The sequence below is a fragment of the Arachis duranensis genome, chromosome 1, assembly GCF_000817695.3.
Source record: "Arachis duranensis cultivar V14167 chromosome 1, aradu.V14167.gnm2.J7QH, whole genome shotgun sequence".
Classification (NCBI taxonomy): Eukaryota; Viridiplantae; Streptophyta; class Magnoliopsida; order Fabales; family Fabaceae; genus Arachis; species Arachis duranensis.
Window position 1 is genome coordinate 95,637,627 of NC_029772.3, and position 27,242 is coordinate 95,664,868.

A 27,242-nucleotide genomic window follows, 5' to 3' on the forward strand; every position below is an offset into this window, starting at 1 on the left:
ATTAATTCTTAATTAAACTCAACAAATTAGATGCAAATTTACTATGAAAAGATAGATAAGATGCTCACGCATCATTGGTGCGGAATTTTCAACCCACAAACTAACCGGCAAGTGCATCGGGTCGTACCAAGTAATACCTCAGGTGAGTGAGGGTCAATCCCATGAGGATTGATGGACTAAACAACAATGGTTGATTAATTTACTTAGTTAGACAAGCAGAAAATGGTGTTTGAGAGTTCAAAAAGCATTAAATAGGAACTTCAGAATATCAGAAGATAGGCAATAAATAAGTTGAGAAAATAATATGGAGAAGGCCGTTAAGGCTTCAGAGTTATCTATTTTCCGGATTAACTTTTCTTGCTAACTATTTTAATCATGCAAGATTTAATTCATGACAAACCATATGTGACTAGACCCTAATTCCTTAGACTTTTCTAGTCTCTTCTAACTTTCATCAACCGCCAATTCCTTGGTCAATTGATTCCAATTAGGGGGTGAAGTTTAATTCTAGTTATTATGCCACAAAAATTCTAATTATCCAAATATAAGAGGATTATATGTCACGTATCCCGTTAAGTCCAGATAATTAGAATTTAGGAGAAATTATTTTCAAGCTGTTGTTTAAGTAAAGAGCTTTTTCAAGTTATACAAGAACTCAATTAGAAAGAGGGTCATACTTCCGTTCCACCCAAATTTATAAAATAAAGAACGAAAACAATTCTTGAAGTATAAATCAGTACATAAATTAAAATAGAAAAAACAAGGAACAGGATCAATCCATACAATAGACAGAGCTCCTAACCTTAACAGTGGAGGTTTAGTTGCTCATGGTTCAGAGAGAAAAACTATGATTCAGGTAAACTGTAATTTACAGAATGAGATGGAATGAAAAGTGGAATGGAATAATCAGAAGAGAAGTTTCTTTTTTTCTTTTATATCTAAAATTAATTTAAAATCTAATTTCTAAAATTAAAATAATATCTTTTTCTATTTTAAAATCAAATTTAAATTTAAATCATAATTAATTATAGTAATCAGCAAGTCTTCAATTGATGGATGGGGACCACTTGCTTCGTAGGATCCATGCCTAACTTGGTGAATAGCTGCGCCTTACTTGATTGCCAAAATAGGGCCCAGAAATCGCCCCCAGCATTTTCTGCATTTTCTGCACGTGGTGCATGTCACGCGTACGCGTCAGTCACGCGTACGCGTCAGTCACGCGTACGCGTCGATGGTCTTCTTCGCGTGTCACGCGTACGCGTCAGGTACGCGCACGCGCCGCTGTACAAATCTCCAAATCATGCGCACGCGTCAGGTACGCGCACGCGTTGCTCCTCGCTGGTTATCCCCTTCAATTCTTGTGTTCTTCTTTTGCAGAAACTCCATCAAATCCAGCCGAATGCTACCTAAAATAAACAGAATTGCACAAGATTCAAAGTAGCATCCATAGTGGCTAAAAGATAATTAATTATTGATTAAACTCAACAAATTAAATACAAATTCACTAGGAAAAGATAGGAAAGATGTTCACGCATCAGCTATAAGAAACAGAAGATATAAAACTTACAATTAAAACATGTAGTGAAGTAAAATTATTAGGATTTGTATAAGCATTGAAATTTACACGTTAACATCTACTTCTTCTTCCGATTGCTGCACTGTTGCTTTTTTTCTGGGCTGGTGTTGTGGTTCCAGAGGGCTGCTACATTAATAGATGTTGAAGTGATTTAAAATAACCTTAAATCATGAACACACTATCTATCAAGTGATTTAAAACAACCAAATCTACTGAACCTAAATTAAGCAATGTGGTGAATAATGGTAAAACTTACAATTCAGGTTGTTGTTGTTGTTGTTGTTGTTGTTGTTGTTGTTGTTGTTGTTGTTGTTGTTGTTGTTGTTGTTTTGTAGGGCTGCTACATTAAATAGCAAATATTTCAGTAATGATTTAAAATTACCAAATCTACAGAACCGAACAAGATTCATGTGATGAACAAATATTTATAAATTTACTCTTTATCAGAGGTTTGTTGTATTTGACTCTTTGGAGAGACATAGATAAAGTCATCTTTGATCAACTCTTCCTGAAGAGAACTTGGAAAAGACAATGCAAGAAGATTTCTAAGGAATGTAAATAAAGAAAAAGTTAATATTGAATAATTAGAATTTGTTCTAAGAAATGGGAATCTGGACATTGAAAAGCTCACATTTTCAATGATTCAGAATGAGTTTCTTGTTGAACCTGAATGATTTGTAGATCAGAATTGGGTGTAGCGCTATTGACATTTAAACACGTTTTCTGTGAGATTAATTAAACAAAATTTAATTACCTAAATCTGATAGAGTAACATAAATATTTTTAACTTACACTGGTGGACTTTTTAGAGTTTTCTTGGATGGATTTTCTTTTTTCTAAAATATTTTACCGTGGATTCTGGGGTATTTTTCCTAAAAAAAAGATACAAATTAAAATTAGAAACCAAGATTAAAATTAGAGGTCTAAAAACACATCAAATTCATTTTGTTAAGCACCAAACCGAAAGTAAAGAGTGCAACAAACCTGGTATTGTCTTGGGCATTTACAGATGGTGCGCAGCTTCCCTGAGTCTGCAAGAGTGGTTCACTTCCCAGATTTACAATTGGCAGTCTAACCAAGATAAATAAATATTATTAATTGAATCTAGAGGAATTACAAAAGGTTCTAGCAAAAGTAAGCAAAGAAAGGAGAAGAACTTGGTATAAGAAATTGAATCTTACGTCTCAGAGGATTCATTTCGTGCCTCTGTTGAGGCAAACTGATTCGGAGCAATGTGTGTTGACTGAGCTCAATCATTTCTTTTTTTTTTATCTCTTTTCTCTTATCGTCTCCAACGCTTGCCTTCTTCTTTCTGCAGTGTTGTCTTTTGCTTGTTCATTTCTGAAAATTCATAAAATAAGTATTAATACACCTAAAATGAAAGTATCAATAAAAGAAAATCTGATTCGAGAAACTTACTTCTTGTCGGATTGGGTTTGTTTTTTGCCACCCTTTGCAGTTGTTTTCTTTTTATTATGGGTGTTTCCTCAATTTCTTTTTCTCTGCAAGACAGACAAACACATCGAATTTATAACCGAGAAAAATATAAGCAAGAAATAACAATCAATTCAACTAAACTGACAAACACCACCGAACCAAAAACAATTAAAAGGCAGAACCGAAAATTAGAAGACCACCGAACCGAAAGGAATTCATTTGCTGAACAATACCTACTGGCCTTCAGATTTGCTTGTGCTCTCTGAATCTGTTGGCACAGGCTTCCTTTTTTTGGTTTGTTTTTTAACCACCTTCGGTGGTTGTTTTCTTTTCTTTGTTCCGGTTTTTTCGATTTCTTCTTCTCTTCAATACATAAGAACAAGTGTATAAGAACAAATTTAAGCTACAAGTTAAATGAAATCAATATGAAAATTAAACTTACTGGTTTTCGGATTCACTTTTGCTTTTTGAATCCATGGGAATGCTTTCAGTTTCACTTGTTGATTGTGAATCCTTCTCAACAAGCACCTTCTTTTGTCTTGCTCTCTTTGACGGTGATCTTTTGTAAGATTGAGATTCAGATTCAGATTTGGAAAATCTTTCTTCTTCCCAAGAAGAATCCAGATCGACAATTTTCCTTTTTATTTTCTTTCCTTTTTCTTTTTTATCCAAATTTATTGTTTCTGTTTTTTCATTCTTCATTTCTTTTTTGTATAGAAGTCCCTAAAATAGAAACAAGGACTCAATTATTTAATGAAAAATACAATAAGAACTATTTATTCAACATGAGCAACCTAGTTTACCGAATGATACTAATGTGCTGAATAAAAAGCCATATAACATGATAATTATTTAATGATCAAAGAAACATTTTTACATGCACAAGGACTCAATTGAATACTGTAACAATCAGGTGAAGCAAAATGCGAGCCCACCGAACCGAAAAAGGTTCATATGGTGAACAATTATCAGTATGAAAAATAAATTAATTATAACCTAAAACAGAAGTTTATTTAGTTAGTATAGTATTTTAAAAGCATTTGAAACCAAATTTAGGAGGAATTCTAGTAGAGTGTTTACCAATGGTTTTGTTGCTTCTTTAGAAATCCGTTCAAGCATCATTTGCTTTGTCCAATGAGCCACCCAAGGTACTGGGGGAGCATCAGGTGCCAACGGGTGAGGGAACTTGGTTTCGTGAAAGTATATCAACATCAATACAAAAATACAGCCATCAACAGACTGTTTTCTCCCCTTTCTCTTGTTTTCAACTCCTTTCATCAAGAAGTTGAGCATATGCTTTGCCTAATCCCATTCCCGAATGTTGTCGACGTGAAAGATTGGTGGCTTATAGATTGGGGAGGCCACACTTACTGTTGTGGGCAGAAAGAAGCACTTTTGTATGAAGACAACAAAAGTTCTCTTGAATTTTTTTTCCGGTTCTCCTCCCTTTCTACGCTCATATCCAGCACATTCCTTGTCAAAGTCGCCAAGAAAATATTTTTGACGCTGTCAAATATTTCCTTGTCTTCTGGATTCAGGTTAGTATAAATCAGTAAAAAAGCTCAGTTTAATTTTCTGTAAACCAATGAACTGAAAATAAGCAGTAAGTGAAAAGTGTATTACCTCCGTTGGTTATACCCAGGGCAACTGCTACTTTTTGATGAGTTATGTATATTCTGCTCTAGAGAGTTTTCAAGCATCCTTTCTCTTTATCAAAGTGGTCAATCAATTCTCTCAACAGGGCATGAGAGACATTCATTTCTGGGACATGTGCCAGGACACCAAATCCCATTTCTTCTACTATACCTTTTTTTTCTTGAGTCATATCCATGTACACTGTTGCCATTGTCTTTGTTTGACATCTTCAATAATGAGTTCTCTGCAAGTTTTGAAACAGAATGTGAGGATATATTTATAATAGAAAATAGATATTATTCAAATGAAAGCGGATAAATATATTTAATGTGCTTACGTTATAGTGCGGCTTCTCCCTCATTGTTGCCATTGTCTTGTTCTGTTTTGCTGTAAGAAAAAAGTTTGGTCAATACTTCACTCAATACACTAATAAGCACAAGCATATATATCTTAATCAAGTCAATTAAAAGCCACCGAACAAAGCAAAAGAAAGCCACCGAACCAAATAAAATTCATTTGGTCAAATTTAAAAATATCCACAAAATTTATTTCAAAGCCCTAGTTATACTACTGTAAAAATTCAATCACAGTATTTCAAGAATGCCACCAAACCGAACAATGTTAATGTCAAGAATAAATTATTTTCAACTTTTAATCATCAAGAATAGTATTTTTTCATGCAAAAGAAGTACTGAACAGTGTAACAACCAATTTCAAAGCGCTAGTTACACTGTCTACTGAACTGAATGAAAACAACAATAAATTTCATTCCAAACCCTAGTTATACTGTAGAAATGCATGCATAATAGTTTGATATACTAAACGAAGAAAATAACTTCAATAAACCTAAAATACAACTAGGAAAAATGCAACATTGCAAGATTTCAGATGAACAGTAATTTTTCTCATACCTTTTGTAGTATGTGATGCTGTTTTCGTTCTTTTTTATTGTTCTTTGCTAAATTTTCCCGTGATTCTGTTGCAGTAGTGCTTTTCGCAAAGAACGTGACTGAAGTTTGAGTGATTTTGAGAGAGATTCGAAGAGACGAAGCGGTTTCTTGTGTGTTGAAGAAGAAGGAACGTTTTTTCATAATGAAGCGTGAATGAAGTAGTCATTTTGTTTGTATGGGGCATGTGGAAGTCACGCTTTTTTAATGAGATTGGTTCACCAACACTAATATCATGACACCTAAATGATATACCAATCAAAAGATTAAGGAAAAAATAAACGAATCCAAGAAAAAGATAAACAAAAAAAGACAATAAAAAATGCATATATGTCAACAATTGAAAAAAAAACATGTCTTAACAAGAACATATGATAGAAAGAAAAAAGAAAAAACTTTAATAATAACTAGAAAATGAAAAAAGAGGATAAATACCATATAAAAAAAACTAAGTCTATTAATTAAAATAAATACAAAAAACTTTTGTAGAACAACTATGTATTATAAAATATTTCATTAAAAAATATAAAATTTAATATCAATTTGTGTATATTTTAATTAATATTTAAATAATATAATATTTATTAAAATATATTTTATATTTTTATTAATTTACCACCCTGCGCATCGCGTGGTCTTACCCTACAACAATTAAAAATTGGTTAGAAAAAGGGACAAAAAAGAAAAAAAAATTCTCATTCTTCCCAAGAGAATTAAGAGAGTCAAGTACCTTAGCTCATGCCAAAAGATGGTCGCTTTATCTTGTAGGAAGGGACGAAGAGGTGAAATGAAGGTATCTCCCACATGAAGGTGCCAAGATGGCGATATTTCGCCTTCTCTTCTAGCCAAGTGATGAATTGTGAGGTGGTCACATGAACAATGACAGTTGGATCTGAGTCCTCTAAGAGAGCTTGTAGCTCCCTCATTTATCCATGGCTCAATCCGTTGTAGAATGTCCCTTCTGCATTTCTTGTTTCATTCTAAAAATTTACAGATTGAAAGACTCATGTTGAGGGTTTAAGTAGAAATAGGATGATTGGTTACATATCATTGTTGCAACTAAGAATTGAAAATGAGAAAGGAAAAAAAGATAAATATATCCCCATGAAAAGGAATAAGTTACATGGACCGCAGCCTTTGCATCCTCGCTCAAGACACCTTAGGGTTGCATAATTAGGTTGCAACCTTTGATTGTATATGCTAAAAAATCCAAATTCCCAAATCATATCAACCAATCTTCTAATACACTCAATTGAATTATTGTTTACATACCTAACACACCATTGAAGCTTTCTCTGAGCAACAACATCTGTACTCACAAGTCCAGCACGCCCAAACAATCTTCTCCGGAGTAATGCCCTCCTTTGTCTTTTAGTCACCGCTACCCTCGCCCTACCAAACAAATAAGAAACCCTAAATTCTTATATTTTCATTACTAAATACAAATTACAAGCTAAACAAAACACAACCACCAATGCTATAGTTACAGGCAACACTCTACTTGTTCTAACTTTATCTCTGAGTTTTTTTTATTTTTCTTGTAATCATGGAAAAGCTTTCATGACTCTCCCTTTTAACCACAGTGATTGTCAACCCATATTATTTCTTTTAGATAACGATCTTTCAAGACCTTCTTAATCTTCTTCGATCTCATCCATCCACATAAAATATTTGCAGTCTCTTGTCTGAAAAATCAAAATACCTATACCCATCTAACTGTCAACGAAAATTAAAAAAAAAAAGGAACCTTCACACAAAAAAAGAGAAAAAAAATGCTAAGCTATTATTTTTCAGAAAGGACATCAAATAAACCATCTATTTGGCTTTGTTACCGTGCTAGATTCTATTAACGCAACCTCCAATGCACATAAGCATTTCCCATCAAACTTCCTTTCCTTCTTCTTCGAATTCGAAGCATTGCTGCAACTTACAGAGTTAAATATGCGCAGAGATATGGCCATGGGTTAGAGGAGGTTTTTTGTCAGTGTTCGTATTTGAGAAAGAAACGAAAATGAAATGGTTTTAATTTCTGGGTTAGTGTAAACAATTGAAAAAAAAGGAAGAAGAAAGGCATATTAGAGTTTCAACTTTTGTAGAAATATATGTTGCACGTCAATAAGTTGGGAACGGTTTTGTTACCACGTAGGTTCGGATATTAACGAATCGAATTTGTAACCAACGTCAAAATATTTTTAACACATGGAGATTATCTTCTATGATTACAACATAAATTTTCTTTTTTTATGAGTATATTGTCAATATTTATATTTTTTATGAGTATAAATGATCATTTATTCCTTAAAATAATTTCTATACCATATGATTTTTTTTTAAGATTGTAGTTCAATTGGTTAGAGCACCGCCCTGTCAAGGCGAAAGCTACGGGTTCAAACCCGTCAGTCCCAAATGAGTAGAAATTTAAAAAAAAAAACAGCAATTTGTGTGTGAAAAGGGATTGATTTTAATTATCACTTAATTATTAATATTTAAAAATATAAAATAAAATACGCTTTTGGATTATTAAATTAGGATTAATCTAACATTTCTTTTTTAACTATTAGGAGGAGTTCGTCATAATAATTCGTTTTTCTTCTCATCCTGAATCCGAAACTTAGGGTTTATCCCTTCTCCCATTTTACTCACTCGTCCATCTGTCAAAAAATTGAAAACTGATGAGGGGATCTTATAACAAAAACCTGTTCTTGTACCACCTCACTGTCATCACAAGAACCTCATCACCCTCATTTCTGATCCCTTCACCATCTTCCATATTCCGTGCTCCCAATTACGCCACAGTCACAGAAACCCTGGAAAATCAATCCTTTACGGTGAATTACCTCGTCAACAATTGTGGATTCCTCCCAGATTCGGCTCTTCATGCTTCAAAATACGTACTTTTTAAGACTCCAGAGAAACCCGACTCAGTCATCGCACTCTTCAGGAGCTTCGGTTTCTCAGATTTGCAAATTCACAATGTCATTCGGAAAAAGCCCCGGATTCTCGTCAGCAAACCCAAAGAGACCATCTTGCCCAAGCTCGAGTTCCTCACCTCCAAAGGTGTTTCAAAATCACAACTTGCCCGCCTCATCGATCTCAACCCTCAAATCTTGCAAAGAAGCTTAGAGAAACACCTAATCCCCACTTTCGATTTGTTGAACAATTTCATTCGTTCTGAAGAAAGGACCATTGCTTCTATTTTACACTCTGTCCAAATTTTAACTTCTGCAACGTCGCATCGGAATATTAACTTGCTGGTTGATTTAGGTGTCCGTGAGAGAAGCTTGGCAAGGCTACTTTGCCACTGGCCTTGGTTGCTTCTGTTCAATTCTAAAGACCTTAAGAGTATGGTAGATGAAGTCATTAAAATGGGGGTTGATCCCAGCAAGGCTAATTTTGTTCCTGCATTGTATGCTAAGCTGCTTCCAAAGTCCATGTGGGATAGGAAAGTTGAGTTGTACAAGAGTTTTGGATTAACTGATGACAACATTCGTGAGGCTTTTGTGAAGCACCCTTTCTGTATGCTCAAATCTGTGCAGAAAATTGAGGCCTGCATTGAATTCTTTGTCAAAGAACTCGGTTGGAAGCCTGTTGATGTCACCAATTATCCGGTTCTTCTCTCGCTGAATTTGGAGAAAAGGCTTGTTCCCAGGGCTGCTGTCTTGAAGATTCTTATGGCCAATGGTGTCATTAAGAGTTGTAGGCATTTGTTAGCATATACTGTTTCGGAAGAGATGTTCTTTAAGAATTATGTGAATCGTGATAAGGATCAAGCACCGGAGTTATTGAAGCTGTATCGGGAGAAAATGAATCTTCCAGTAATGGATAGTAAATTGATGTCTTGAGCTTTGTGGATACCTTTTTGAATTTCAGTCTAGTTTTCTGAGGTTTCATTTGATAATTTGCATTAATTTTGCCATGAATTAGGCAGTAATATCTGTCAGCATAAGAGGCTTAGTAGTTAGTTTTAGTGATCTGGGGTTCAATGTGTGTGACATGTGATGCTTTCAGTGGGAATGCTTCTAATCCAGCGTGCTGAGCTGCCATCTTTTTAATATTTTTTGCAACTGCACAATGTCTAAGAACCTTGTGGTGATTACTGATTAGGGAGGACTGTAGATTGTAGTTCACAATTTTATCTTTCGTTATTTTTCAGGGGAAGATGAATATAATCCTCTCCACATTTGTCTGTAATTTTGGAACATGATGTGATGCCGTTGATCCTTGCATCAGCAATGAGCCCCAATGTTGATCTTCTTTCCCCTTTATGTTTTTTGGTACAAAGTCTAGTGTAATTTTATTCTTGAATAAGTGTTTTTGTTGATTGATATTAGTCACGGTTTAAAGTTGTGTTAGACATCGAATTTAAAAGCAATTCAATCAACTTGGCTACCCAAATTACCATTTAATAGAGATGATAGATGTGGATAAATATTATTTACAGGCTGGTCTTTTTACACCTTAAACTAATTACGTTTGACAACGTTGGAAACGGACTGAAATGGACGCGAATCAGCAACACATGGTTCTTGTCTGGATGCACCAACACCAACAAGGAACAGGGATCAGCTTTCAACTTGTACCCAAGCAACCGTTAAGATCTCCCAAGAGATTTGGTATCATAATTCATAGTTGTGGGGAAGGCATCATCACCAGATTTAAGGGATGATAAGAGGCAACAGTAACATCTAATGTGTGTCGTCCACCCACTCCTGTTGTTTATATTCGACGACTTCATCGTAGGTATCCATGTTGTGACAACCCTCAGCGAAACAACTAGTGGGCAATACAATTGAAAATTGGTCACGAAAAGGGGCAACAAAGGAAAAATATTTCTCATTCTTCCCAAGAGAATTAAGAGACTCAAGTACCTTAGCTCATGCCAAAAGATGGTCGCTTTATCATGCAGGAATGGACGAAGAGGTGAAATGAAGGTATCTCCCACATGAAGGTGGCGAGATGGCGATTTCGCCTTCTCTTCTAGCCAAGTGATGAACTGTGAGGTGGCAACATGAACAATGACAGTTGGATCTGGGTCCCCTAAGAGAGCTTGTAGCTCCCTCATTATCCATGGCTCAATCCGTTGTAGAATGTCCCTTTTAATAGCATTTCTTGTTCCATTCTGAGAATTTACAGAGTGAAAGACAGAACATTGTTGCAACTAAGAATTGAAAATGAGAAAGGAGAAAAAGACAAGTATACCCCCATGGAAAGGAACAAGTTGCATGGACCGCAGCCTTTGCATCCTCGCTCAAGACACCTTAGGGTTGCATAATCAGGTTGCAACCTTTGATTGTATATGCTACAAAACCCAAATTCCCAAATCATATCAACCAATCTTCAAATATACTCAATTGAATTGTTGTTTACATACCTAGCACGCCATTGAAGCTTCCTCTGAGCAATAACATCTGCACTCACAAGTCCAGCACGTCCAAACGATCTTCTCCGGGGCAATGCCCTCCTTTGTCCATTAGTCACCGCTACCCTCGCCCTACCAAACAAATAAGAAACCCTAAATCCTTATTCTCAAAATTCTCCAATGGTAAGATTGAAGAGAGCAATTGACCTGGTAGAGGGAAGTCGTGGCGGTTGGTTTGCATCAGAATGAGAGTGGAAGGGTAAGAAGTGCTTCCGGAAGGTTCTGGAAGAGAGGCTGAGGATGGAGAACCAGAAGGCGAAACCGGAATTACAGAGAGGGCACGCTCTGCGCACGTGACTCCAACGGCGGATGCAGTCGGTGCAGTAAGCGTGGTAGCAGGGGGACAGAACCGCAGCTTCTCTGAACCGAGATTCCAGATCGGTCAAACATATTGGACAAGAATGCCCCTCGATAGCTGCCCAAATTACCTTATTGACCACCACCTCCTTCTCTTTGTGTGTCTTTCGCCGGAGGGAACGATTCCGTTCCATCACCGTACACGTTGCTTGCACAGCTCACAGAAGAAGATATACAGGCCTCGTCTTGGGCTTTAGCCCGCACCTTCAGCTGAGACCTAGTTCAACTGGTTAAATCATATGTCTCTTAATATGTAGTATCTGAGTTTAAATTTTTGTGAATATACTAACTAGGTGGATGTTACAATCTATGATGCAGGGACACTGACACTGACACGGAACACGATATGAATTTTTTTGATATTAAAATATAAATTAATTTTTTTAATTATATTAAGTATTTAAAATATTTTTTGTTTTAATAAATAATAATATATATTATATCTAAATTTATTTTAAGAATATATGTTAAGAATAAGACTGTAAACGCGAAAATGTAATGGTATTTAGGTGTGTCCAAGCGTGTCCAGAGAAAAATTTTTTATTTTCTATTAAGACACGGTTGGACACAACAAACACGCGTGTCGGACGAGTGTCGGTGAGTGTCGTGTCCGAAATGTGTTCGACACGCGGACACGATAACTTAACGAAGTGTCCGTACTTCATAGGTTACAATACTCCCATAAGGTTTGGAGTTTTGAAACTCCTTTAAATTATTAACATTGTAATGTACGTTGGCGCAATATTCTAGGGAATTTCATTAACGAAGCTTTTAATGTATATTGATAAAATTATTAATTAATTAATATTTTTTTTTGTAAAACTACTAATACATTAATTATAATTTTTAAAATATATTTTTAATAAAATAGCAATTATGATTATTACATAATTTTTTATTTTGATGATTTACTATTGAAAATTTAATATATTCTATTGGTATATAAGTTATTAAAATTATTAAATTCATTTATAAATTTTAATTAATTAATAATTTTTGTTTTTATTTATTTTAATTATTTATTTGATATTTTTATTTCATAAAATTTGAAATTTTTTAAATAAATAATTTAATTATTTTAATTACCAAAATAAATAATTTGTAGCGTACTTACCAATTTACACTATGTTTATTTATTTCGTTTACATATGTATATTTTTGTCAATTTTTTATATCACTTGTTTATACATAAAAAATTATCTCATTTATAGTATAAACGAGATATATGTATTTATAAATAATTAAATATAATTTTAAAAATAATAAAAAATATTAATAATTTAAATTGGACTAAACTTTGTAACAAATTTTGTACAACCAACTTAAATAGAAAAAATTTTATATTCTATGCCAATAGAGTCGTGATCTTCATTAACTGTGTCATCAAATAAATTACCTATATTTAAATTATATTTCAAACTTTTATACACTCTCATCTCATGTGACGAACGGAATTTAAAATATATATAATTTAAATTAAAAAATTAATATTCAAAAGAGTACATACAAAATTTATAAATTTTGTCAATTAAAAATTTGAAATATTATTTGAATTATTTTAGTGTAAATTCTAATAAAAAAACATAAGTAGATGGAAGTGGGTGAATGGAACAAAGAATAGTTTTACTAGTGGGTAATTAGAAAAAAAAAAACTGTGCAATGGGCAGTTAACGTTGTACTTATGTACTTTTATACGTGTTAACGTGTCCATATTTTCTATTATTTAAAATGGATGGTTTATCTTTTCTATTATTTGAAACATTCCATTTTTACAAAATTTGGCCTAATTTAAATTATTAATATTTTTTATTATTTTTAAAAATTATATTTAATTATTTATAAATACATATATCTCGTTTTATACTATAAACGAGATAATTTTTTATGTGTAAACAAGATATATGAAAATTGAAAAAATACACATATGTAAACGAAATAAATAAATATAGTGTAAATTGGTAAGTACGCTACAAATTATTTATTTTGGTAATTAAAATAATTAAATTATTATTTAAAAAATTTCAAATTTTATGAGATAAGTTATAATATCAAACAAATAATTAAAATAAATAAAAATAAAAATTATTAATTAATTAGAATTTATAAACAAATTTAATAATTTTAATAATTTATATACCAATATAATATATTAAATTTTTAATAGTAAGTCATCAAAATAAAAAAATTCTGTAATAATCATAATTGTTATTTTATTAAAAATATATTTTAAAAGTTATAATTAATGTATTAGTAGTTTTACAAAAAAAAATATTAATTAATTAATAATTTTGTCAATATACATTAAAAGTTTTATTAATGGAATTCCCTAGGATATTACGCCAACGTAGATTACAATGTTAATAATGTAAAAGAGTTTTAAAACTCCAAACATTAGGGGAGTATGGAATCGGTCCCCTACTAAGTATTAAATATTAACCCTTAAATGTTATATGAGTAAGTGTGTAGTGTGGGTGTTATAATACTTAGGATTGGGAGTTGTCTAGTCCACTTGACAAAAAAAATCTTAATAAAAAAAACTTAATTTTGATTTTATTCTAAAAAGAGGTAATGATCAAATCAGTACTCAAAAGATTCAAACGCTGTCATTTTAGTACCTCATTATTGTTATTGACAAAATAATTCTTAAAAGATTTTAAAATTTGACAAGCCTACCCACGAGTTCACTGGAGCACATTTCCGGCATACACAGTGCTAACATGGTCACCGTATTTTGGTGACTTGGCAAACCACCCCCAAAATTCCCTTTCCAACGCACATTCCCTCCCCTTCCCTCTCCCTCCCTGTTCGCAGCCCCATTCCCAACGCACACTTCTCCCCCATCGCAGTTCCCACCGCATCACAAACCCCTCCCCAACGTACACTTTCCCTTTCTCTCTCAACACCACCATTCATAGCAACAACAACTTTAACATCAAAAGCAACAACAACCTCCACCACTCTCTCTCTCTCCAACGCACACTACCCCTCCCTCCCTCAATTCCACCACCCTCTCTCTCCACCACTCCCCCTTTTCCAACGCACATTTTTCTCTCCCTCTCTCAACACCACTATTCACAGCAACAACAACCTCAACATCAACATAGTTGTCCCAAATTATGAATTGTCCCAAATTTTTAGGTTAAATTATCATTCAAAAAGATTAATCACAATAAAACTCAGAGAAAACAAACAAATTCATATACAATAATCAAAATGAAATAAAATAAAACTTAATACAAACACCACCAAAACAAGAATAGAAGAAGAACACCAGACACAGAGGGACACGACATGATGGAGTCAAGATGGAACCCAGACAGAGGAGGCATGGCAACGACTGGAGGCTAGCAGCAAGCAGATACAAGCAGTAAAGGCGTATAGACAACGCAATACCACGTAGGAGACACTGACAGACGCAGAAGACCCGACGACGAGATGGCGGCAGTGCGGTGTCAATGACACTGGCTCTTAAAACTGAGAAGGTTGAGCTCTACTGCTGTTTTGGGGGAGGGTGAGTTGACAGTGTGAGACAGTGTGTTGGGAAGGGGATTAGAATTCAAAGGGGTAAGGGAAGGGGATTAGTGTTCAGAAGGGGGAATATTGGATTGAAGAGGGGGGAAGTGCATTGGGGATGAGGGATTAGGGTTGGGGAGGAGGGAGAGTGCATTAAGGAGGGGGAAGGGGGGAGTGCGTTGGGGAGGGGGAAGGAGAAGGAGAAGAATTAGGGTGGGGGAGGGTATTTGCCATGTCATCAAAATACAGTGGCCATGTCAGCACTGTGCTTGCCGAAAATGTGCTCTGGTGAACTCGTGGGTACGCTTGTCAAATTTTAAAATCTTTTAAGAACTATTTTGTCAATAATAATAATGAGGTACCAAAATGTCAGCGTTTGAATCTTTCAGGTACTGATTTGGTCATTACCTCTTCTAAAAATAATAATTAAAGGTGGCTACTTGATTATCATCGCATGAAAATATTTTATTTTCATCATTGAATGATAAATTATACATTATAGAGTTTGATTTTTATATGTTATAAAAATATTATTTTTATTTAAAGTGTGACTAAATAAATAAGTCACACTTTTTAAATAAAGATCACTATGAAAAGATGTTTTTTAACTTGATAATTTTTTTGTAGGAGTACGATGCCAAAAATAATTTTTGACTCTTGATATTTAATTTTGTGTGACTGATTAGTCCCTTTATCAATGATCTCTTTTTAAAACATACTTATATGACAGTTAATCACTAATTTATCTTTTATTTAATTTTTATAAATAAAAATAATTTAAAAATTACTAATATTTTTTAGTTTTACACAATAAATTTAGCTAATGTATTTAAAAAAGGTAATAAAAAATAAAAATAAAAACTAAACGACTCTGATAATTACCTTTAAAAGATAATGAGACTCCCAAAAAAAAGAATTTGTTATAATCTTAATGGATAAATCAACCGTTTAACATATCATGTAGACTTATTTCGTTAATACAAATAGAAAATATTGACAGAGGGATTAATCAATCTCATAAAAATAAATATTAAGAGCTGAAAAGGTTTTTTAGAGAAAGTATAGGGAGAAAATGAGTTTAGTGTATAATGTGTACAATAGAGATAAAAAAATTAAAATAAGATAATAATTAAATTAATTAATTTTTAATAATTTCTAATTTTAAATTCAAATAAAAGGATTTGCAACAACGGCAGTTACGCATACCGTATAATCCTTCTCTCCGCATATGATGTGACTTCTTCGGGTACGTGTTTTTCGCACAGTCTCTTCCCTTCTCACTGGTGCGGCGCCGCCAGCAACATTAGCCGCTGCTGTTGCCCATAGCACCGACCAACGCCATCCTGCGGATGGCGAATGTCCGAGCAACAACGTCCCGCACAAAGAGTGATTCACGCAGCCCCTAACACACCGGTCGTGCAGCCTCTTCCGTAGCCGGTGGGTTTCACCATCTTAGCGTCTTCATCTGTGGCATACAGGGCGTGGGGATGGTGCCATGTGTACAATGATTTGGAGTTCGGTGGGTTATCTTTGGTGGATATGATGCATTTGATTGAAGATATCAAGAAGGCGAGTGCTTTGTTTCATGGTGTTGGGGAGGTTTCTGACCAACTTGGCTTTCTTGGATTTCGCTCCTCTTACGTCTAGGTATATATATTAAAAGATGAATTTAAATGCTGGATGTTCAATTCACTAGTATGTAGATAGTTATTTTAATTTTTAATTGGATGGTTATTTTGTTGGATTCAAATTAAGTATATACAATTAACAAATGCTGGATAGGATGATTATTTTAATAACTACGTGGATGGTTGTTTGATCGCCGGCGAAGGAGCTTCTAACGCCAGAGGGGTGAAATGATTGATGAAAGTGGGATAGCAGACGGTTGGGAAGGGGGAAAAGATGAGGGTATTTAGGTAAATTCTTTTGGTAAATTATGGTTGGAATGTTTAATTTTTTGAAATAATTATTTAGTTTTTTTTCTTCTATTGAGCCAAATTCAAAGTCTATTGTACACATTATCAAAATTCTTTATTGTCTCTGTTCATTATGAGTTATAACTCGACATTAGTTATCATTCATTCTTTGCTTGTAACCGACACCTTTATTACCAATTTAATGACCATTATTTCAATCTTAATTAACAAACTGTCATAACATGAATATCATTTATCAGTTCTATGCCTATAAAAGGAACCTTCTATATCTAATCTAAATGAGTAACATGATAAGTTCTATATCATGTCTTACATTCTATATTCATAGAATTATTACACACAACACATGATAATTTATATTTCATGTCTTACATTCTATATTCATAGAATTATTCTTATACCTCTTAAACACTTACTGACTTGAGCGTCGGAGTATCTTTTGTAGGTACCCACCCCCTTGTTCTCTCCTTACCGACGTATAACTCATCCCAATGAGAAGCTTGAAAACATACATCGACGGATGAGCTATACACCGGCCAAACTCAGCAAGAACAATTGGCGCTGTCTGTGGGGACGAGTAAAATAATTTCTACTCCCCTCAGGTTCATAAAACTTGAATGACATTCAAATTTTTTAACCAATCTCAACGATCTTGTTTAAGATTTTATTTAATACCTCTTATCAAATTTTAATCTATCGTAACTTTTTATAAAGTATGTACTTTATACATTCAAATTGCTTCATTTTTACATATCATAATATTTCACATCTCATAATTGATCAATAAACCAATTCGAGAACAAACTCGGCTTTCAATTAATCCGAGAATAAATTCGACTTTCAATCAATTTGAACACAAACTCACTTATCAATTTTGCTTAGTATTTCAAAGATCTCTATTTACACAAGTAAAATTATATATTTTATTCAACATACTTTTGCATTTATATTTTGTGTACTAATATTTACTGATTTATTAGTTATATTCAAACCTCAATATATGTTCTATACAATAATGACATATAACAACCATGTCAATTCCATTTTTATTTTATTATGTATTATATTCTTATTACTTAATGATTTCATTTATACAATTAATTGACAGTAATGATGAGTTCAAATCTTAAAATTAGATTCCATTAAAAGTTAATTATATATCAATTGTATATAGCTGTTACACTATTCACTTTATGCTATTAAATTTTATGTTACTATTTGTTTAATGTAAAAAATTAAACAGGCAATTTACTATTATTGCACGAGGAATATCCCTCGTCTTACTGTGACGGCTAGAAACATTATACTAAATGTATAATTCGATAACTGTTATCTTATTGATTTATTATCAAATTAAAGCATGTCCTACAAAACAAAATTCAGATATTCACATTTGGCATGTATAACATTCATATATGTCGTCTTCTTCTCTACAATTATCAACTTTCAAGATATATTTTTTTACTTTGAACTCTTTTACTTTTACAATATATATTATTCAATATATGTTGAGACTTTATATATAGTCATTTTCTCAATTTATCTTATTCATGACATATGACATTCACTATAAATTGTAAATATTTAATAACTAATTGCTTTGAGCGAGAAATTCATCAATAAGCTATTGTGGGCCGAAAAAATTCTCAAGACAATTAACCATTATATCCTCGGATCATACAATCAATTCCGTCAATGGATATCTATTTATGAACTTTTCAGTTCACATACAATCAAATGCAAATTGTTCTTAAGCGGAAAAGTATCCCCCACACGACTATATTGATTGAATGACTCTTATCACTTAATTATTTTTTGAATAAGTGCCGACATAATAACCCGACTAAGCTTGGGGCTTACCATATCATTATTCACTTATCCTTTAACCGAGTTATAACTCATTTTATTTTCTAAGCTTAGCTTGGATCATATGATTGGTAGACAAAGCTTGGGGGTTGTGATCCATCACCTTATAACTCGGTCTTTACTGTGCATTATGAGTTATAACTCGGCGTTAATTATCATTCATTCTTTGCTTGTAACCGACACCTTTATTACCAATTTAATGAGCATTATTTCAATCTTAATTACCAAACGGTTATAACATGAATATCATTCATCAATTCTATGCCTATAAAAGGAATCTTCTATATCTAATCTAAAGGAGTAACATGATAAGTTCTATATCATGTCTTACATTCTATATTCATAGAATTATTACACACAACACATGATAATTTCTATTTCATGTCTTACATTCTATATTCATAGAATTATTCTTATACCTCTTAAACACTTACTGACTTGAGCATCGGAGTATCTTTTGCAGGTATCCACCCCTTGTTCTCTCCTTACCGACGTATAACTCATCCCAACGAGAAATTTGAAAACATTCATCGATGGACGAGCTATACACCGGCCAAACTCAGCAAGAACAGTCTCCTTAATCCTTAGTGGAGTTCTTTTAGTCCCACTAAATAACCAATAGAGTATATATACAATGTATATAATTGCTTTCTATTATCAAAATCATTTAATTTTTTTTCCTAAATATAAATTACATATTTTTAACCAAAAGAATGTTAGACTTAGAAAATCATCAAAACCTAGAACATATTGTTTTTAACTATTTGTTAGTTACTACTATTTAAAAATATAAAATAAAATATATTATTGAATTATTAAATTAAGATTAATCTAACATTTTTTTTAAATATTAGATCAAGTTCGTCGTAATAATTCGTTCTTCTTCTCCTCCGGAATCGGAACCTAGGGTTTATCCCTTCTCCCATTTTACTCACTCGTCGATTTGTCAAAAAAAATTTAAACTGATGAGGGGATCTTATAAGAAAAACCTGTTCTTGTACCACCACACCGTCTTCACAAGAACCTCATCACCCTCATTTCTGATCCCTTCACCATCTTCCATATTCCGTGCTCCCAATTACGCCACAGTCACAGAAATCCTGGAAAAACAATCCTTTACGGTGAATTACCTCGTCAACAATTGTGGGTTCCTCCCAGATTCGGCTCTTCATGCTTCAAAATACGTACTTTTTAAGACTCCAGAGAAACCCGACTCAGTCATCGCACTCTTCAGGAGCTTCGGTTTCTAAGATTTGCAGATTCATAATGTCATTCGGAAATCGCCCGGGATTCTCCTCTGCAAAACCAAAGAGACCCTCTTGCCCAAGCTCCAGTTCCTCATCTCCAAAGGTGCTTCAAAATTACAACTTGCCCGCATCATCGATCTCAACCCTCTAATCTTGAAAAGAAGCTTAGAGAAACACCTGATCCCCGCTTTCGATTTGTTGAACAATTTCATTCGTTCTGAAGAAAGGACCGTTGCTTCTATCTTACGTGCTGGCCAAATTTTAACTTGTTCTAGGTCGCTTCGAAATATTAACATGTTGGTTGATTTAGGGGTCCGTAAGATAAGCATGGCAAGGCTAATTCGGCAGTGGCCTTGGTTGCTTTTATGCAATTCTGAAGTTCGCCTTAAGAGTATAGTAGATGAAGTCATTAAAATGGGGGTTGATCCCAGCAAGGCTAATTTCGTTCCTGCATTGTATGCTACGTATCTTCCAAAGTCCATGTGGGATAAGAAGGTTGAGTTGTTCAAGAGGTTTGGATTAACTGACGACAACATTCTTGAGGCGTTTGTGAAGCACTCTTGCTGTATGCTGATATCTGTGCAGAAAACTGAGGCCTGCATTGAATTCTTTGTCAAAGAACTCGGTTGGAAGCCTGTTGATGTCACCAATTATCCGGTTCTTCTCTCGCTGAATTTGGAGAAAAGGCTTGTTCCCAGGGCTGCTGTCTTGAAGATTCTTATGGCCAATGGTGCCATTAACAGTGGTAAGCATTTGTTAGCATATACTGCTTCGGAAGAGAGGTTCTTTAAGAAGTATGTGAATCGTGGTAAGGATCAAGCACCGGAGTTATTGAAGCTGTATCGGGAGAAAATGAATCTTCCAGTAATGGATAGTAAATTGATGTCTTGAGCTTTGTGGATACCTTTTTGAATTTCAGTCTACTTTTCTGAGGTTTCATTTGATAATTTGTGCTAATTTTGCCATGAACTGGTTTTTTGATGAATCAGGCACTAATATCTGTCAGTTTAAGAGACTAGTTTTAGTGAACTGGGGTTAAATGTGTGCTTCTAACATCATGTTGAGCTGCCATCTTTTTAACATTTTTTGCAACTGCACAATATCTAAGAAGCTTGTGGTAAATTAGGGAGGACTGTAGATTGTAGTTCACAATTTCAGGGGAAGATGAATACGATGTCCCCATTACATTTGTCTGTAATTTTTGAACATGAGGTGATGCTGTTGTTCCTTGCATGAGCCAGCCCCAATTTTGATCTCCTTTCCCCTTTATGTTTTTGTTACAAAGTCTAATGTCATGCATAAGTGGTTTTATTGATTTATATTGAGTCACTGTTTAAAGTTGTCTAACACATCGAATTAAAAAGCAATTCAATCAGCTTGGCTACACAAATTACCATTTAATAGAGATGATACAGGTCGATGTGCATAAATATTATTTACAAGGCTGGTCTTTTTACACCAACACACCTTGAACTGATTACATTTGACATCATAGGAAACGGATTGAATTGGACGTGAATCAGCAACACATGTTCTTTTTAAATTCTTGAAAGTATTATTATTATCATACAAATGTTGTACACTTGTTCGGATGCTACTGAAAGTTTGCAACATGCACCAATACCAACAAGGAACACGAATAAGCTTTCAAGTTTCAACTTGTACCGATGCAACCGTTCAGATCTCCCAAGAGATTTGGTATCATAATTCATAGTTGTGGGAAGGCATCATCACCAATGTGTGTTGTCCACTCACTCCATGTTGTGACAACCCTCTTACCAATTGAAAATTGGTTAGAATCAAGAGAGTCAAGTAGCTTAGCTCATGCCAAAAGATGGTGGCTTTATCATGTAGGAATGGACTAAGAGGTCCAACATGAAGATCGCCTTCTCTTGTAGCTCCCTCATTATCCATGGTTCAATCAATTGTAGAATTTCCCTTTTCATCTCTTCTTGTTCCATTCTGAAAATTTAAACAGTTAAAGACTCATTGACAGTAAGAATGTAACTGCAACTAAGAGTTGAAAATGAGAAAGGAGAAAAAGAGAAGCCTTTGCATCCTGGCTCAAGACACCTTAGGAATGCATAATCAGGTTGCAGCCTTTGATTGTATATGCTACAAAATCCCAATGAGCTCCATTTAAGGGTTTGCCGCTAGCCAATGGGTTGCTGCATGCACAAGGTAGGATTCGAACTCTCGACACTTGCTTAAGCGGACTAGTGAACTAACCACTAGACCAACCCAACTTGGTTAATTGAATTGAATTGAATTGAATTGAATTGTTGTTAGCTTCATCTTGCCATCTTGGGCCTTAGATTGTGGGCCCAACTCAGTAAGTGCTAATTTCACACTATATTTTAATTATTAAAGTGTAATAACTCACTTGATAAAATTAAAATTATAATTTTAAGTTATTTTGTTAAAATTAATTTGAATTATAATCATTTGGTTAATTAAAAGTAACATGTCATGTGTTGTTCGTTTTTTTTAATTTGGTGTTAAGTGTATCAATTCTAATGTAGTTATTAATGTTTTTATTAATTTACTCTAATGACGAGCACGTGACGGCGCAACAGGTAGGCGGAGATGGCAAGCACATGACGGCGCGGCGGGCTTGTCTTTTATGTCGTTTGAGTGGCCGCTAGGTTTGTTCACTTATTTGGGTTTAGGGCTGTTTGTGGGTTTGGTTGTAACAAGCAGCAGTTATATCTCAATTATGATGAGTTTCATGATCCCGGCCACGAGAAGAGGAGAATTGTTAGGTAGATTTATGAAAATAGATAAGGTAGTTAAATGAGTGGGTTAGGGAGTTTTTTGCTGTGATTGTGTTTGGAGTTGGGTTAAATGGATTGTGCATGTGTTTGTGTTTGTAATATCTATTTAGTTTAATTTTTATTTTTATCATATATTACAGTTAATTTTAAAATATTTATTTAATACACCATATACTAATACTAAGAGTATTTTTTAAAAAGATATATACGTAAAAATAGATATAATATGATTGCAGATATAACATAAACAAATATATTAAATAAAAGATTAAACCAATATACTTACCAATGCATTTGTTAAGTTTTGTAGATCGGAGAATAAGTATGTATTTGGTTGCTTGGTGATCACGTAGATAATTGAATAATTGGGTTATAAATTGATCCCACAGTGTGTACCTTATTTTTTTCTCATTTCTAAATAAACGCGGAAATTAAGATTTCATGAAAAAGATAAAAAGTTTTGCATATGAATAGATAATTGTTACAAAACAAAATCTCATTATGAAATATTAAAATTTCACATACTGCAAATCATGAAGATCAACTACAATGTAATTGTAACTTCTCCTTGTTTTTGACCATGATATAAGCTCTTTTTTTCGTCAAGAGTCCAATAATATCTAATTGAAAAAAAAAATTGAATTAAAAGTCTCAAATTAAAAAAAATAAATGAATAATATAATAGATTACTTATAAATTAAAGAGATTTTATCAATTTATTTTATATTAAACGATAAAACAAACAATATATTAATAAAAAAGATATACTTTTAAAAAAAGTCACAATAAAATTTCAAACATTTGCATAAATTAAATATTAAAATTTATGTTATCGATAAAATGATGTCATTATATAATTTCTTGGTAAAAATTAAATAAAAACTAATTTTGTGTAGGTTAATACAAATTAATTATGTACCAAATAAGTTAGACTGTTTATTTGTTTGTTTTAATATATTAGCATGAGCAAGAAAATTGAAATGATGGTCAGAAACTTTACGATCATTAACCATATTTACTATACGTAACTCTTTCTTAAAAGTTATTCTACATATGTGTGCAGTTGGAAAATAAATTCCACTTGATTCCCAATAATAAAAATTTATGACAATCCCTCCAAACAAGCCCAGGTTTATCGCCAAATATTTCTTCTATTAAAACGACCACCAGGTCGCAAAGCTTATCCGGAAATAAACTTAGAATCTTGGAATCGACTCGATCATTGGATTCTAGATTCTAAGTTCATAACCCTAACCCAGATTAACTTCAGAATCATAATTATTCTAGGGAATAACTAAAGAAAAAATTGTAATAGATAGATGGGAGATAGAATAGAAAGAAACTCAATATAAAAATCTTGCAAAAGTTCACTAATCTTTTTTATATTTTGAGAAGACATAGACCCTCCTCTCGATTAGTTCATTCTCAAACATCTTTATCAAATAACTCTTGATTGAACAATAAATTTTATCACACTGTAAAATAAATTAAAAATAAAAATTATTAGTACTTATAAAGCTATTAAAAATATTTATAAACTGAACCTAGCATCAGTTAAAAGAATCATGAAAAATAATCAACTAACCTTATTATCCATTAGAACCATTTTTATGTAAGTCGTCTTTCTCTTGTCAAATTTTGATCTTGCTTTTATTTTCCAAATTTTTTCATCACATAATCTGTCATAGGTAATACTATTGATAGAATCGAAACTAGTAACCATTAGGTATGAAAAATAAAAAAAAAAATAGAAGAGGAATTATGTCAGAATTATGAATCTTCTAAATGATAAATAATTGTAAAACCTCACTATTACTCAGTATATATATATACACACTCATTGTACACGATAATAATTAAGCAATATTTTTAATAGAGATACTTGCTACAATTAGGTGAAAATAATGCCTAACCTTTATGATTAATTCAATGGAGATACTTACTCAATATATATTTTATCTAATAGTTATAGAAGAGAAAAAGACGTAATACTAAATAAATAAATAATTGTTAAATAATAAAGAATAAAAATTTCGTATTCTATAAAAAATGATATGATCTCCAATGTATTCATTATATTATATAAAATAAATAAATTAAACTTATTATCAAAATTTAAATACAACTAAGAACGTGTAAAATTTTTAATAAATATTATTATTAATTTATTTATACCCAATTATTAATTATTTTATTATTTGTTTACAATAATTTTACATGGTTAATTAAAACAATTGTCATATCAAAAATAATATTTATTATTTGTAATTTTTTAACTTAACTATTTTTTTTCTTAGTTATACTGAGAGCAAATAAAAATAACTTAAAAATCGGAAAAAGAAAGAAACTTCATATGCAAAAAATTAAAAATAACATATCAAAGAAGAATAGTCATAATATATAAATTGAGACAACAATTTAAATTTAAATTAATTTAAAACTAATTTAATCAAATACCAATATTAGAACTAAATTACTTAAATAATACTTAATCTATTCTAGTTTTTAGACATGTATAGATTAGAGTCATTCTCGTAACGGCAACCAATTGAAACAATATCATATGTTCGAACATTTAGAATTCATGCAAATTCAGACAATCCCTTGTTAAATAAGCTTCATCATCCGCAATCTACGCAATGTGGCAAGTATATAATTGCCACAGCGAGAAACTAAACTAGCCTTTTGTTACGGTGGGTAACCGGAGATTAATGGGTTGGATGGCGTTGATTGGCCCAAACGTATGAAGGAGGAGGCTTCAAGTGGATCTGCAACTCGGGAACCTCCGTCCGACTTGTGTGTGTGAAAGAATGGGGCGTGGTACCTGCAAAGACACTCCGATGCCTAAGTCAGTAAAGGATTAAGCAGGTTTTTTAATGTATTGGAACTTAGAGATACCTGAGGGGTGTCAGGTATTTATAGTGGTGAACCAATAACCACTGTTGGAGTAGTGCCACCTTTTTAGGGTGTTAACCGTCCCATTATCTTAGGGAGGTTAAGATATGGCTCTTGGAAGTGGTTAGAGAGATTCCAGGGGCAGTTACTCATTTGAATGAGTGTTTATCTGCCAGTTAACCCTCGTACCCGACTTCTTTAGAGCAAGTCGTGGTGAGAACCGACTTCATAGGACGAAGGTTGGTATTGGGTGAGACTTAATCCGTGGGATTAGGCCTTTTATTTGGACCTGGGCCTTTACTGTTGGGCCAGGGTATGAACAGTGCCCCTACTTGAGCCTAATTTTCTTTTTAAGATTTGGGTTCGAGTACTCTACTCGGGGTCGTAGCCGACTTGTAGGAGGACCGACGTGATGGTCTGAAACCGACGTGACTTTTCGTAGCCTTTTGGTTCTGACAGTTACGTCTAATCAAGCGTCGCGTCCGTTAGAGATGTGCGTAGGGATTGATGGTCTTGGTAACAGTGCATTCTCATTAATGACTGCCCCGTTTTTACCATTGTGCCCCCCACGTACTTATAAATACTTTCCCTCTCTTTCATTGTTTTGTTTCTGCGATTTTTCAATTCTCCTCTTCATTGGTTCGTGCTGCACTCTTGTGTTCCGAAGACTTTCGCTTCTTCCAACCTTCATTTTCAGATAAAGGTTAGCTTTTTCTTCTTTTGTAACATGCCTTATATTTGCATGCTTTTATTTTGTAGATAAGTAGGTTGGTTTGTAGATTTCTGTTTGGTTCCGTATTCCCTCCCTTTAGAGACCGTGTTTTTTATTTTTCTTTTCTTTTTCCCTTGTAGGTTTTTGTTACCTTTTTAAGAAAAAGAAATGGCTTCCGTAGATGTTCTTTCTCAGTGGGTTGATGTTACGGTCCTAGGGGAGGAACCCTTGGTCGATACTGAGTTTATCACCCACCTTCGTACTCGCCACAGAATTTGTACTTCTGAGGAGGACGAGCCGAAGTACGAGTTGGTAGTCCCGGGTCCAGAAGACCGGGTTTACTTTGGGATGGCCAATGAGGCGGCCCCTCATTTTTTCTTTATGTATGAGTGTATGATCACCCGTTTGGGTATTTTTCTTCCTTTTTCAGACTTTGAGATGTCTGTTTTGCATCACTGCCGAGTTGCCCCTACCTAGCTTCACCCCAACTCTTGGGATTTTTTGAAAATTTATCAATTTATTAGCCAGGCTTTGGAGTTCCCGACCTCTCTGAGGATTTTTTTCTATCTCTTTCATATGACCAAACCCTTCAGTGGGCTAAACAATAAGCAACAGTGGGTGTCTTTCCGAGCCATACAGGGTCGGAGAGTTTTCACCCTTTTTGACGAATCCTTCCATGACTTTAAAAATTATTTTTTCAAAGTGCAAGTTATAGAGGGTCACTACCCCTTTTTTCTGGATGATAATTCTTCTCCTCGCTTTCCTCTATACTGGCTGGAGGCCTCCCCTTGCAAGAAATATGGTCTTGACGACCTGGATGAAGTAGAAGCGGCCATTGTGGGGTTCCTCCGAGAAGTGTGGGGGAGGGCCCCATATTTGGACACTAAAAAGTTTTTCCAGGGGTCTCCGACCTTTGTCCGGGCATAG

General features: G+C 33.6%; 2 protein-coding genes across 4 annotated transcripts in view; one reads left to right on the forward strand and one right to left on the reverse strand.

Annotated features, from left to right (window-relative positions):
- The window catches only part of LOC107464473 (transcription termination factor MTERF8, chloroplastic), a 34,256-nt gene extending 13,075 nt beyond the window's left edge, over positions 1-21,181 (forward strand). Inside the window, exons 1-2 of one of the 3 annotated variants that reach the window (XM_052259397.1) lie at positions 8,177-9,328; positions 20,717-21,181. In XM_052259397.1, the coding sequence (XP_052115357.1) occupies positions 8,268-9,328; positions 20,717-20,825 (1,170 nt within the window). In that variant the 5' untranslated portion in view covers positions 8,177-8,267 and the 3' untranslated portion in view covers positions 20,826-21,181. Of the gene's footprint in view, positions 1-8,176; positions 9,329-20,037 lie in introns of those variants that run through there. The other 2 variants (XM_016083307.3, XM_016083396.2) reach the window with 2 other exon arrangements.
- On the reverse strand, positions 9,957-11,599 carry LOC107464375 (uncharacterized). The gene is made up of 5 exons (XM_016083301.3): positions 11,162-11,599; positions 10,967-11,086; positions 10,795-10,894; positions 10,464-10,714; positions 9,957-10,368 (listed from the first exon to the last, which is right to left on the reverse strand). Exons 1-5 carry the CDS (start codon positions 11,503-11,505, stop codon positions 10,281-10,283), a joined length of 903 nt encoding a protein of 300 aa, XP_015938787.1. The 5' UTR covers positions 11,506-11,599; the 3' UTR covers positions 9,957-10,280.
- Positions 21,182-27,242: the final 6,061 nt, after the last annotated feature.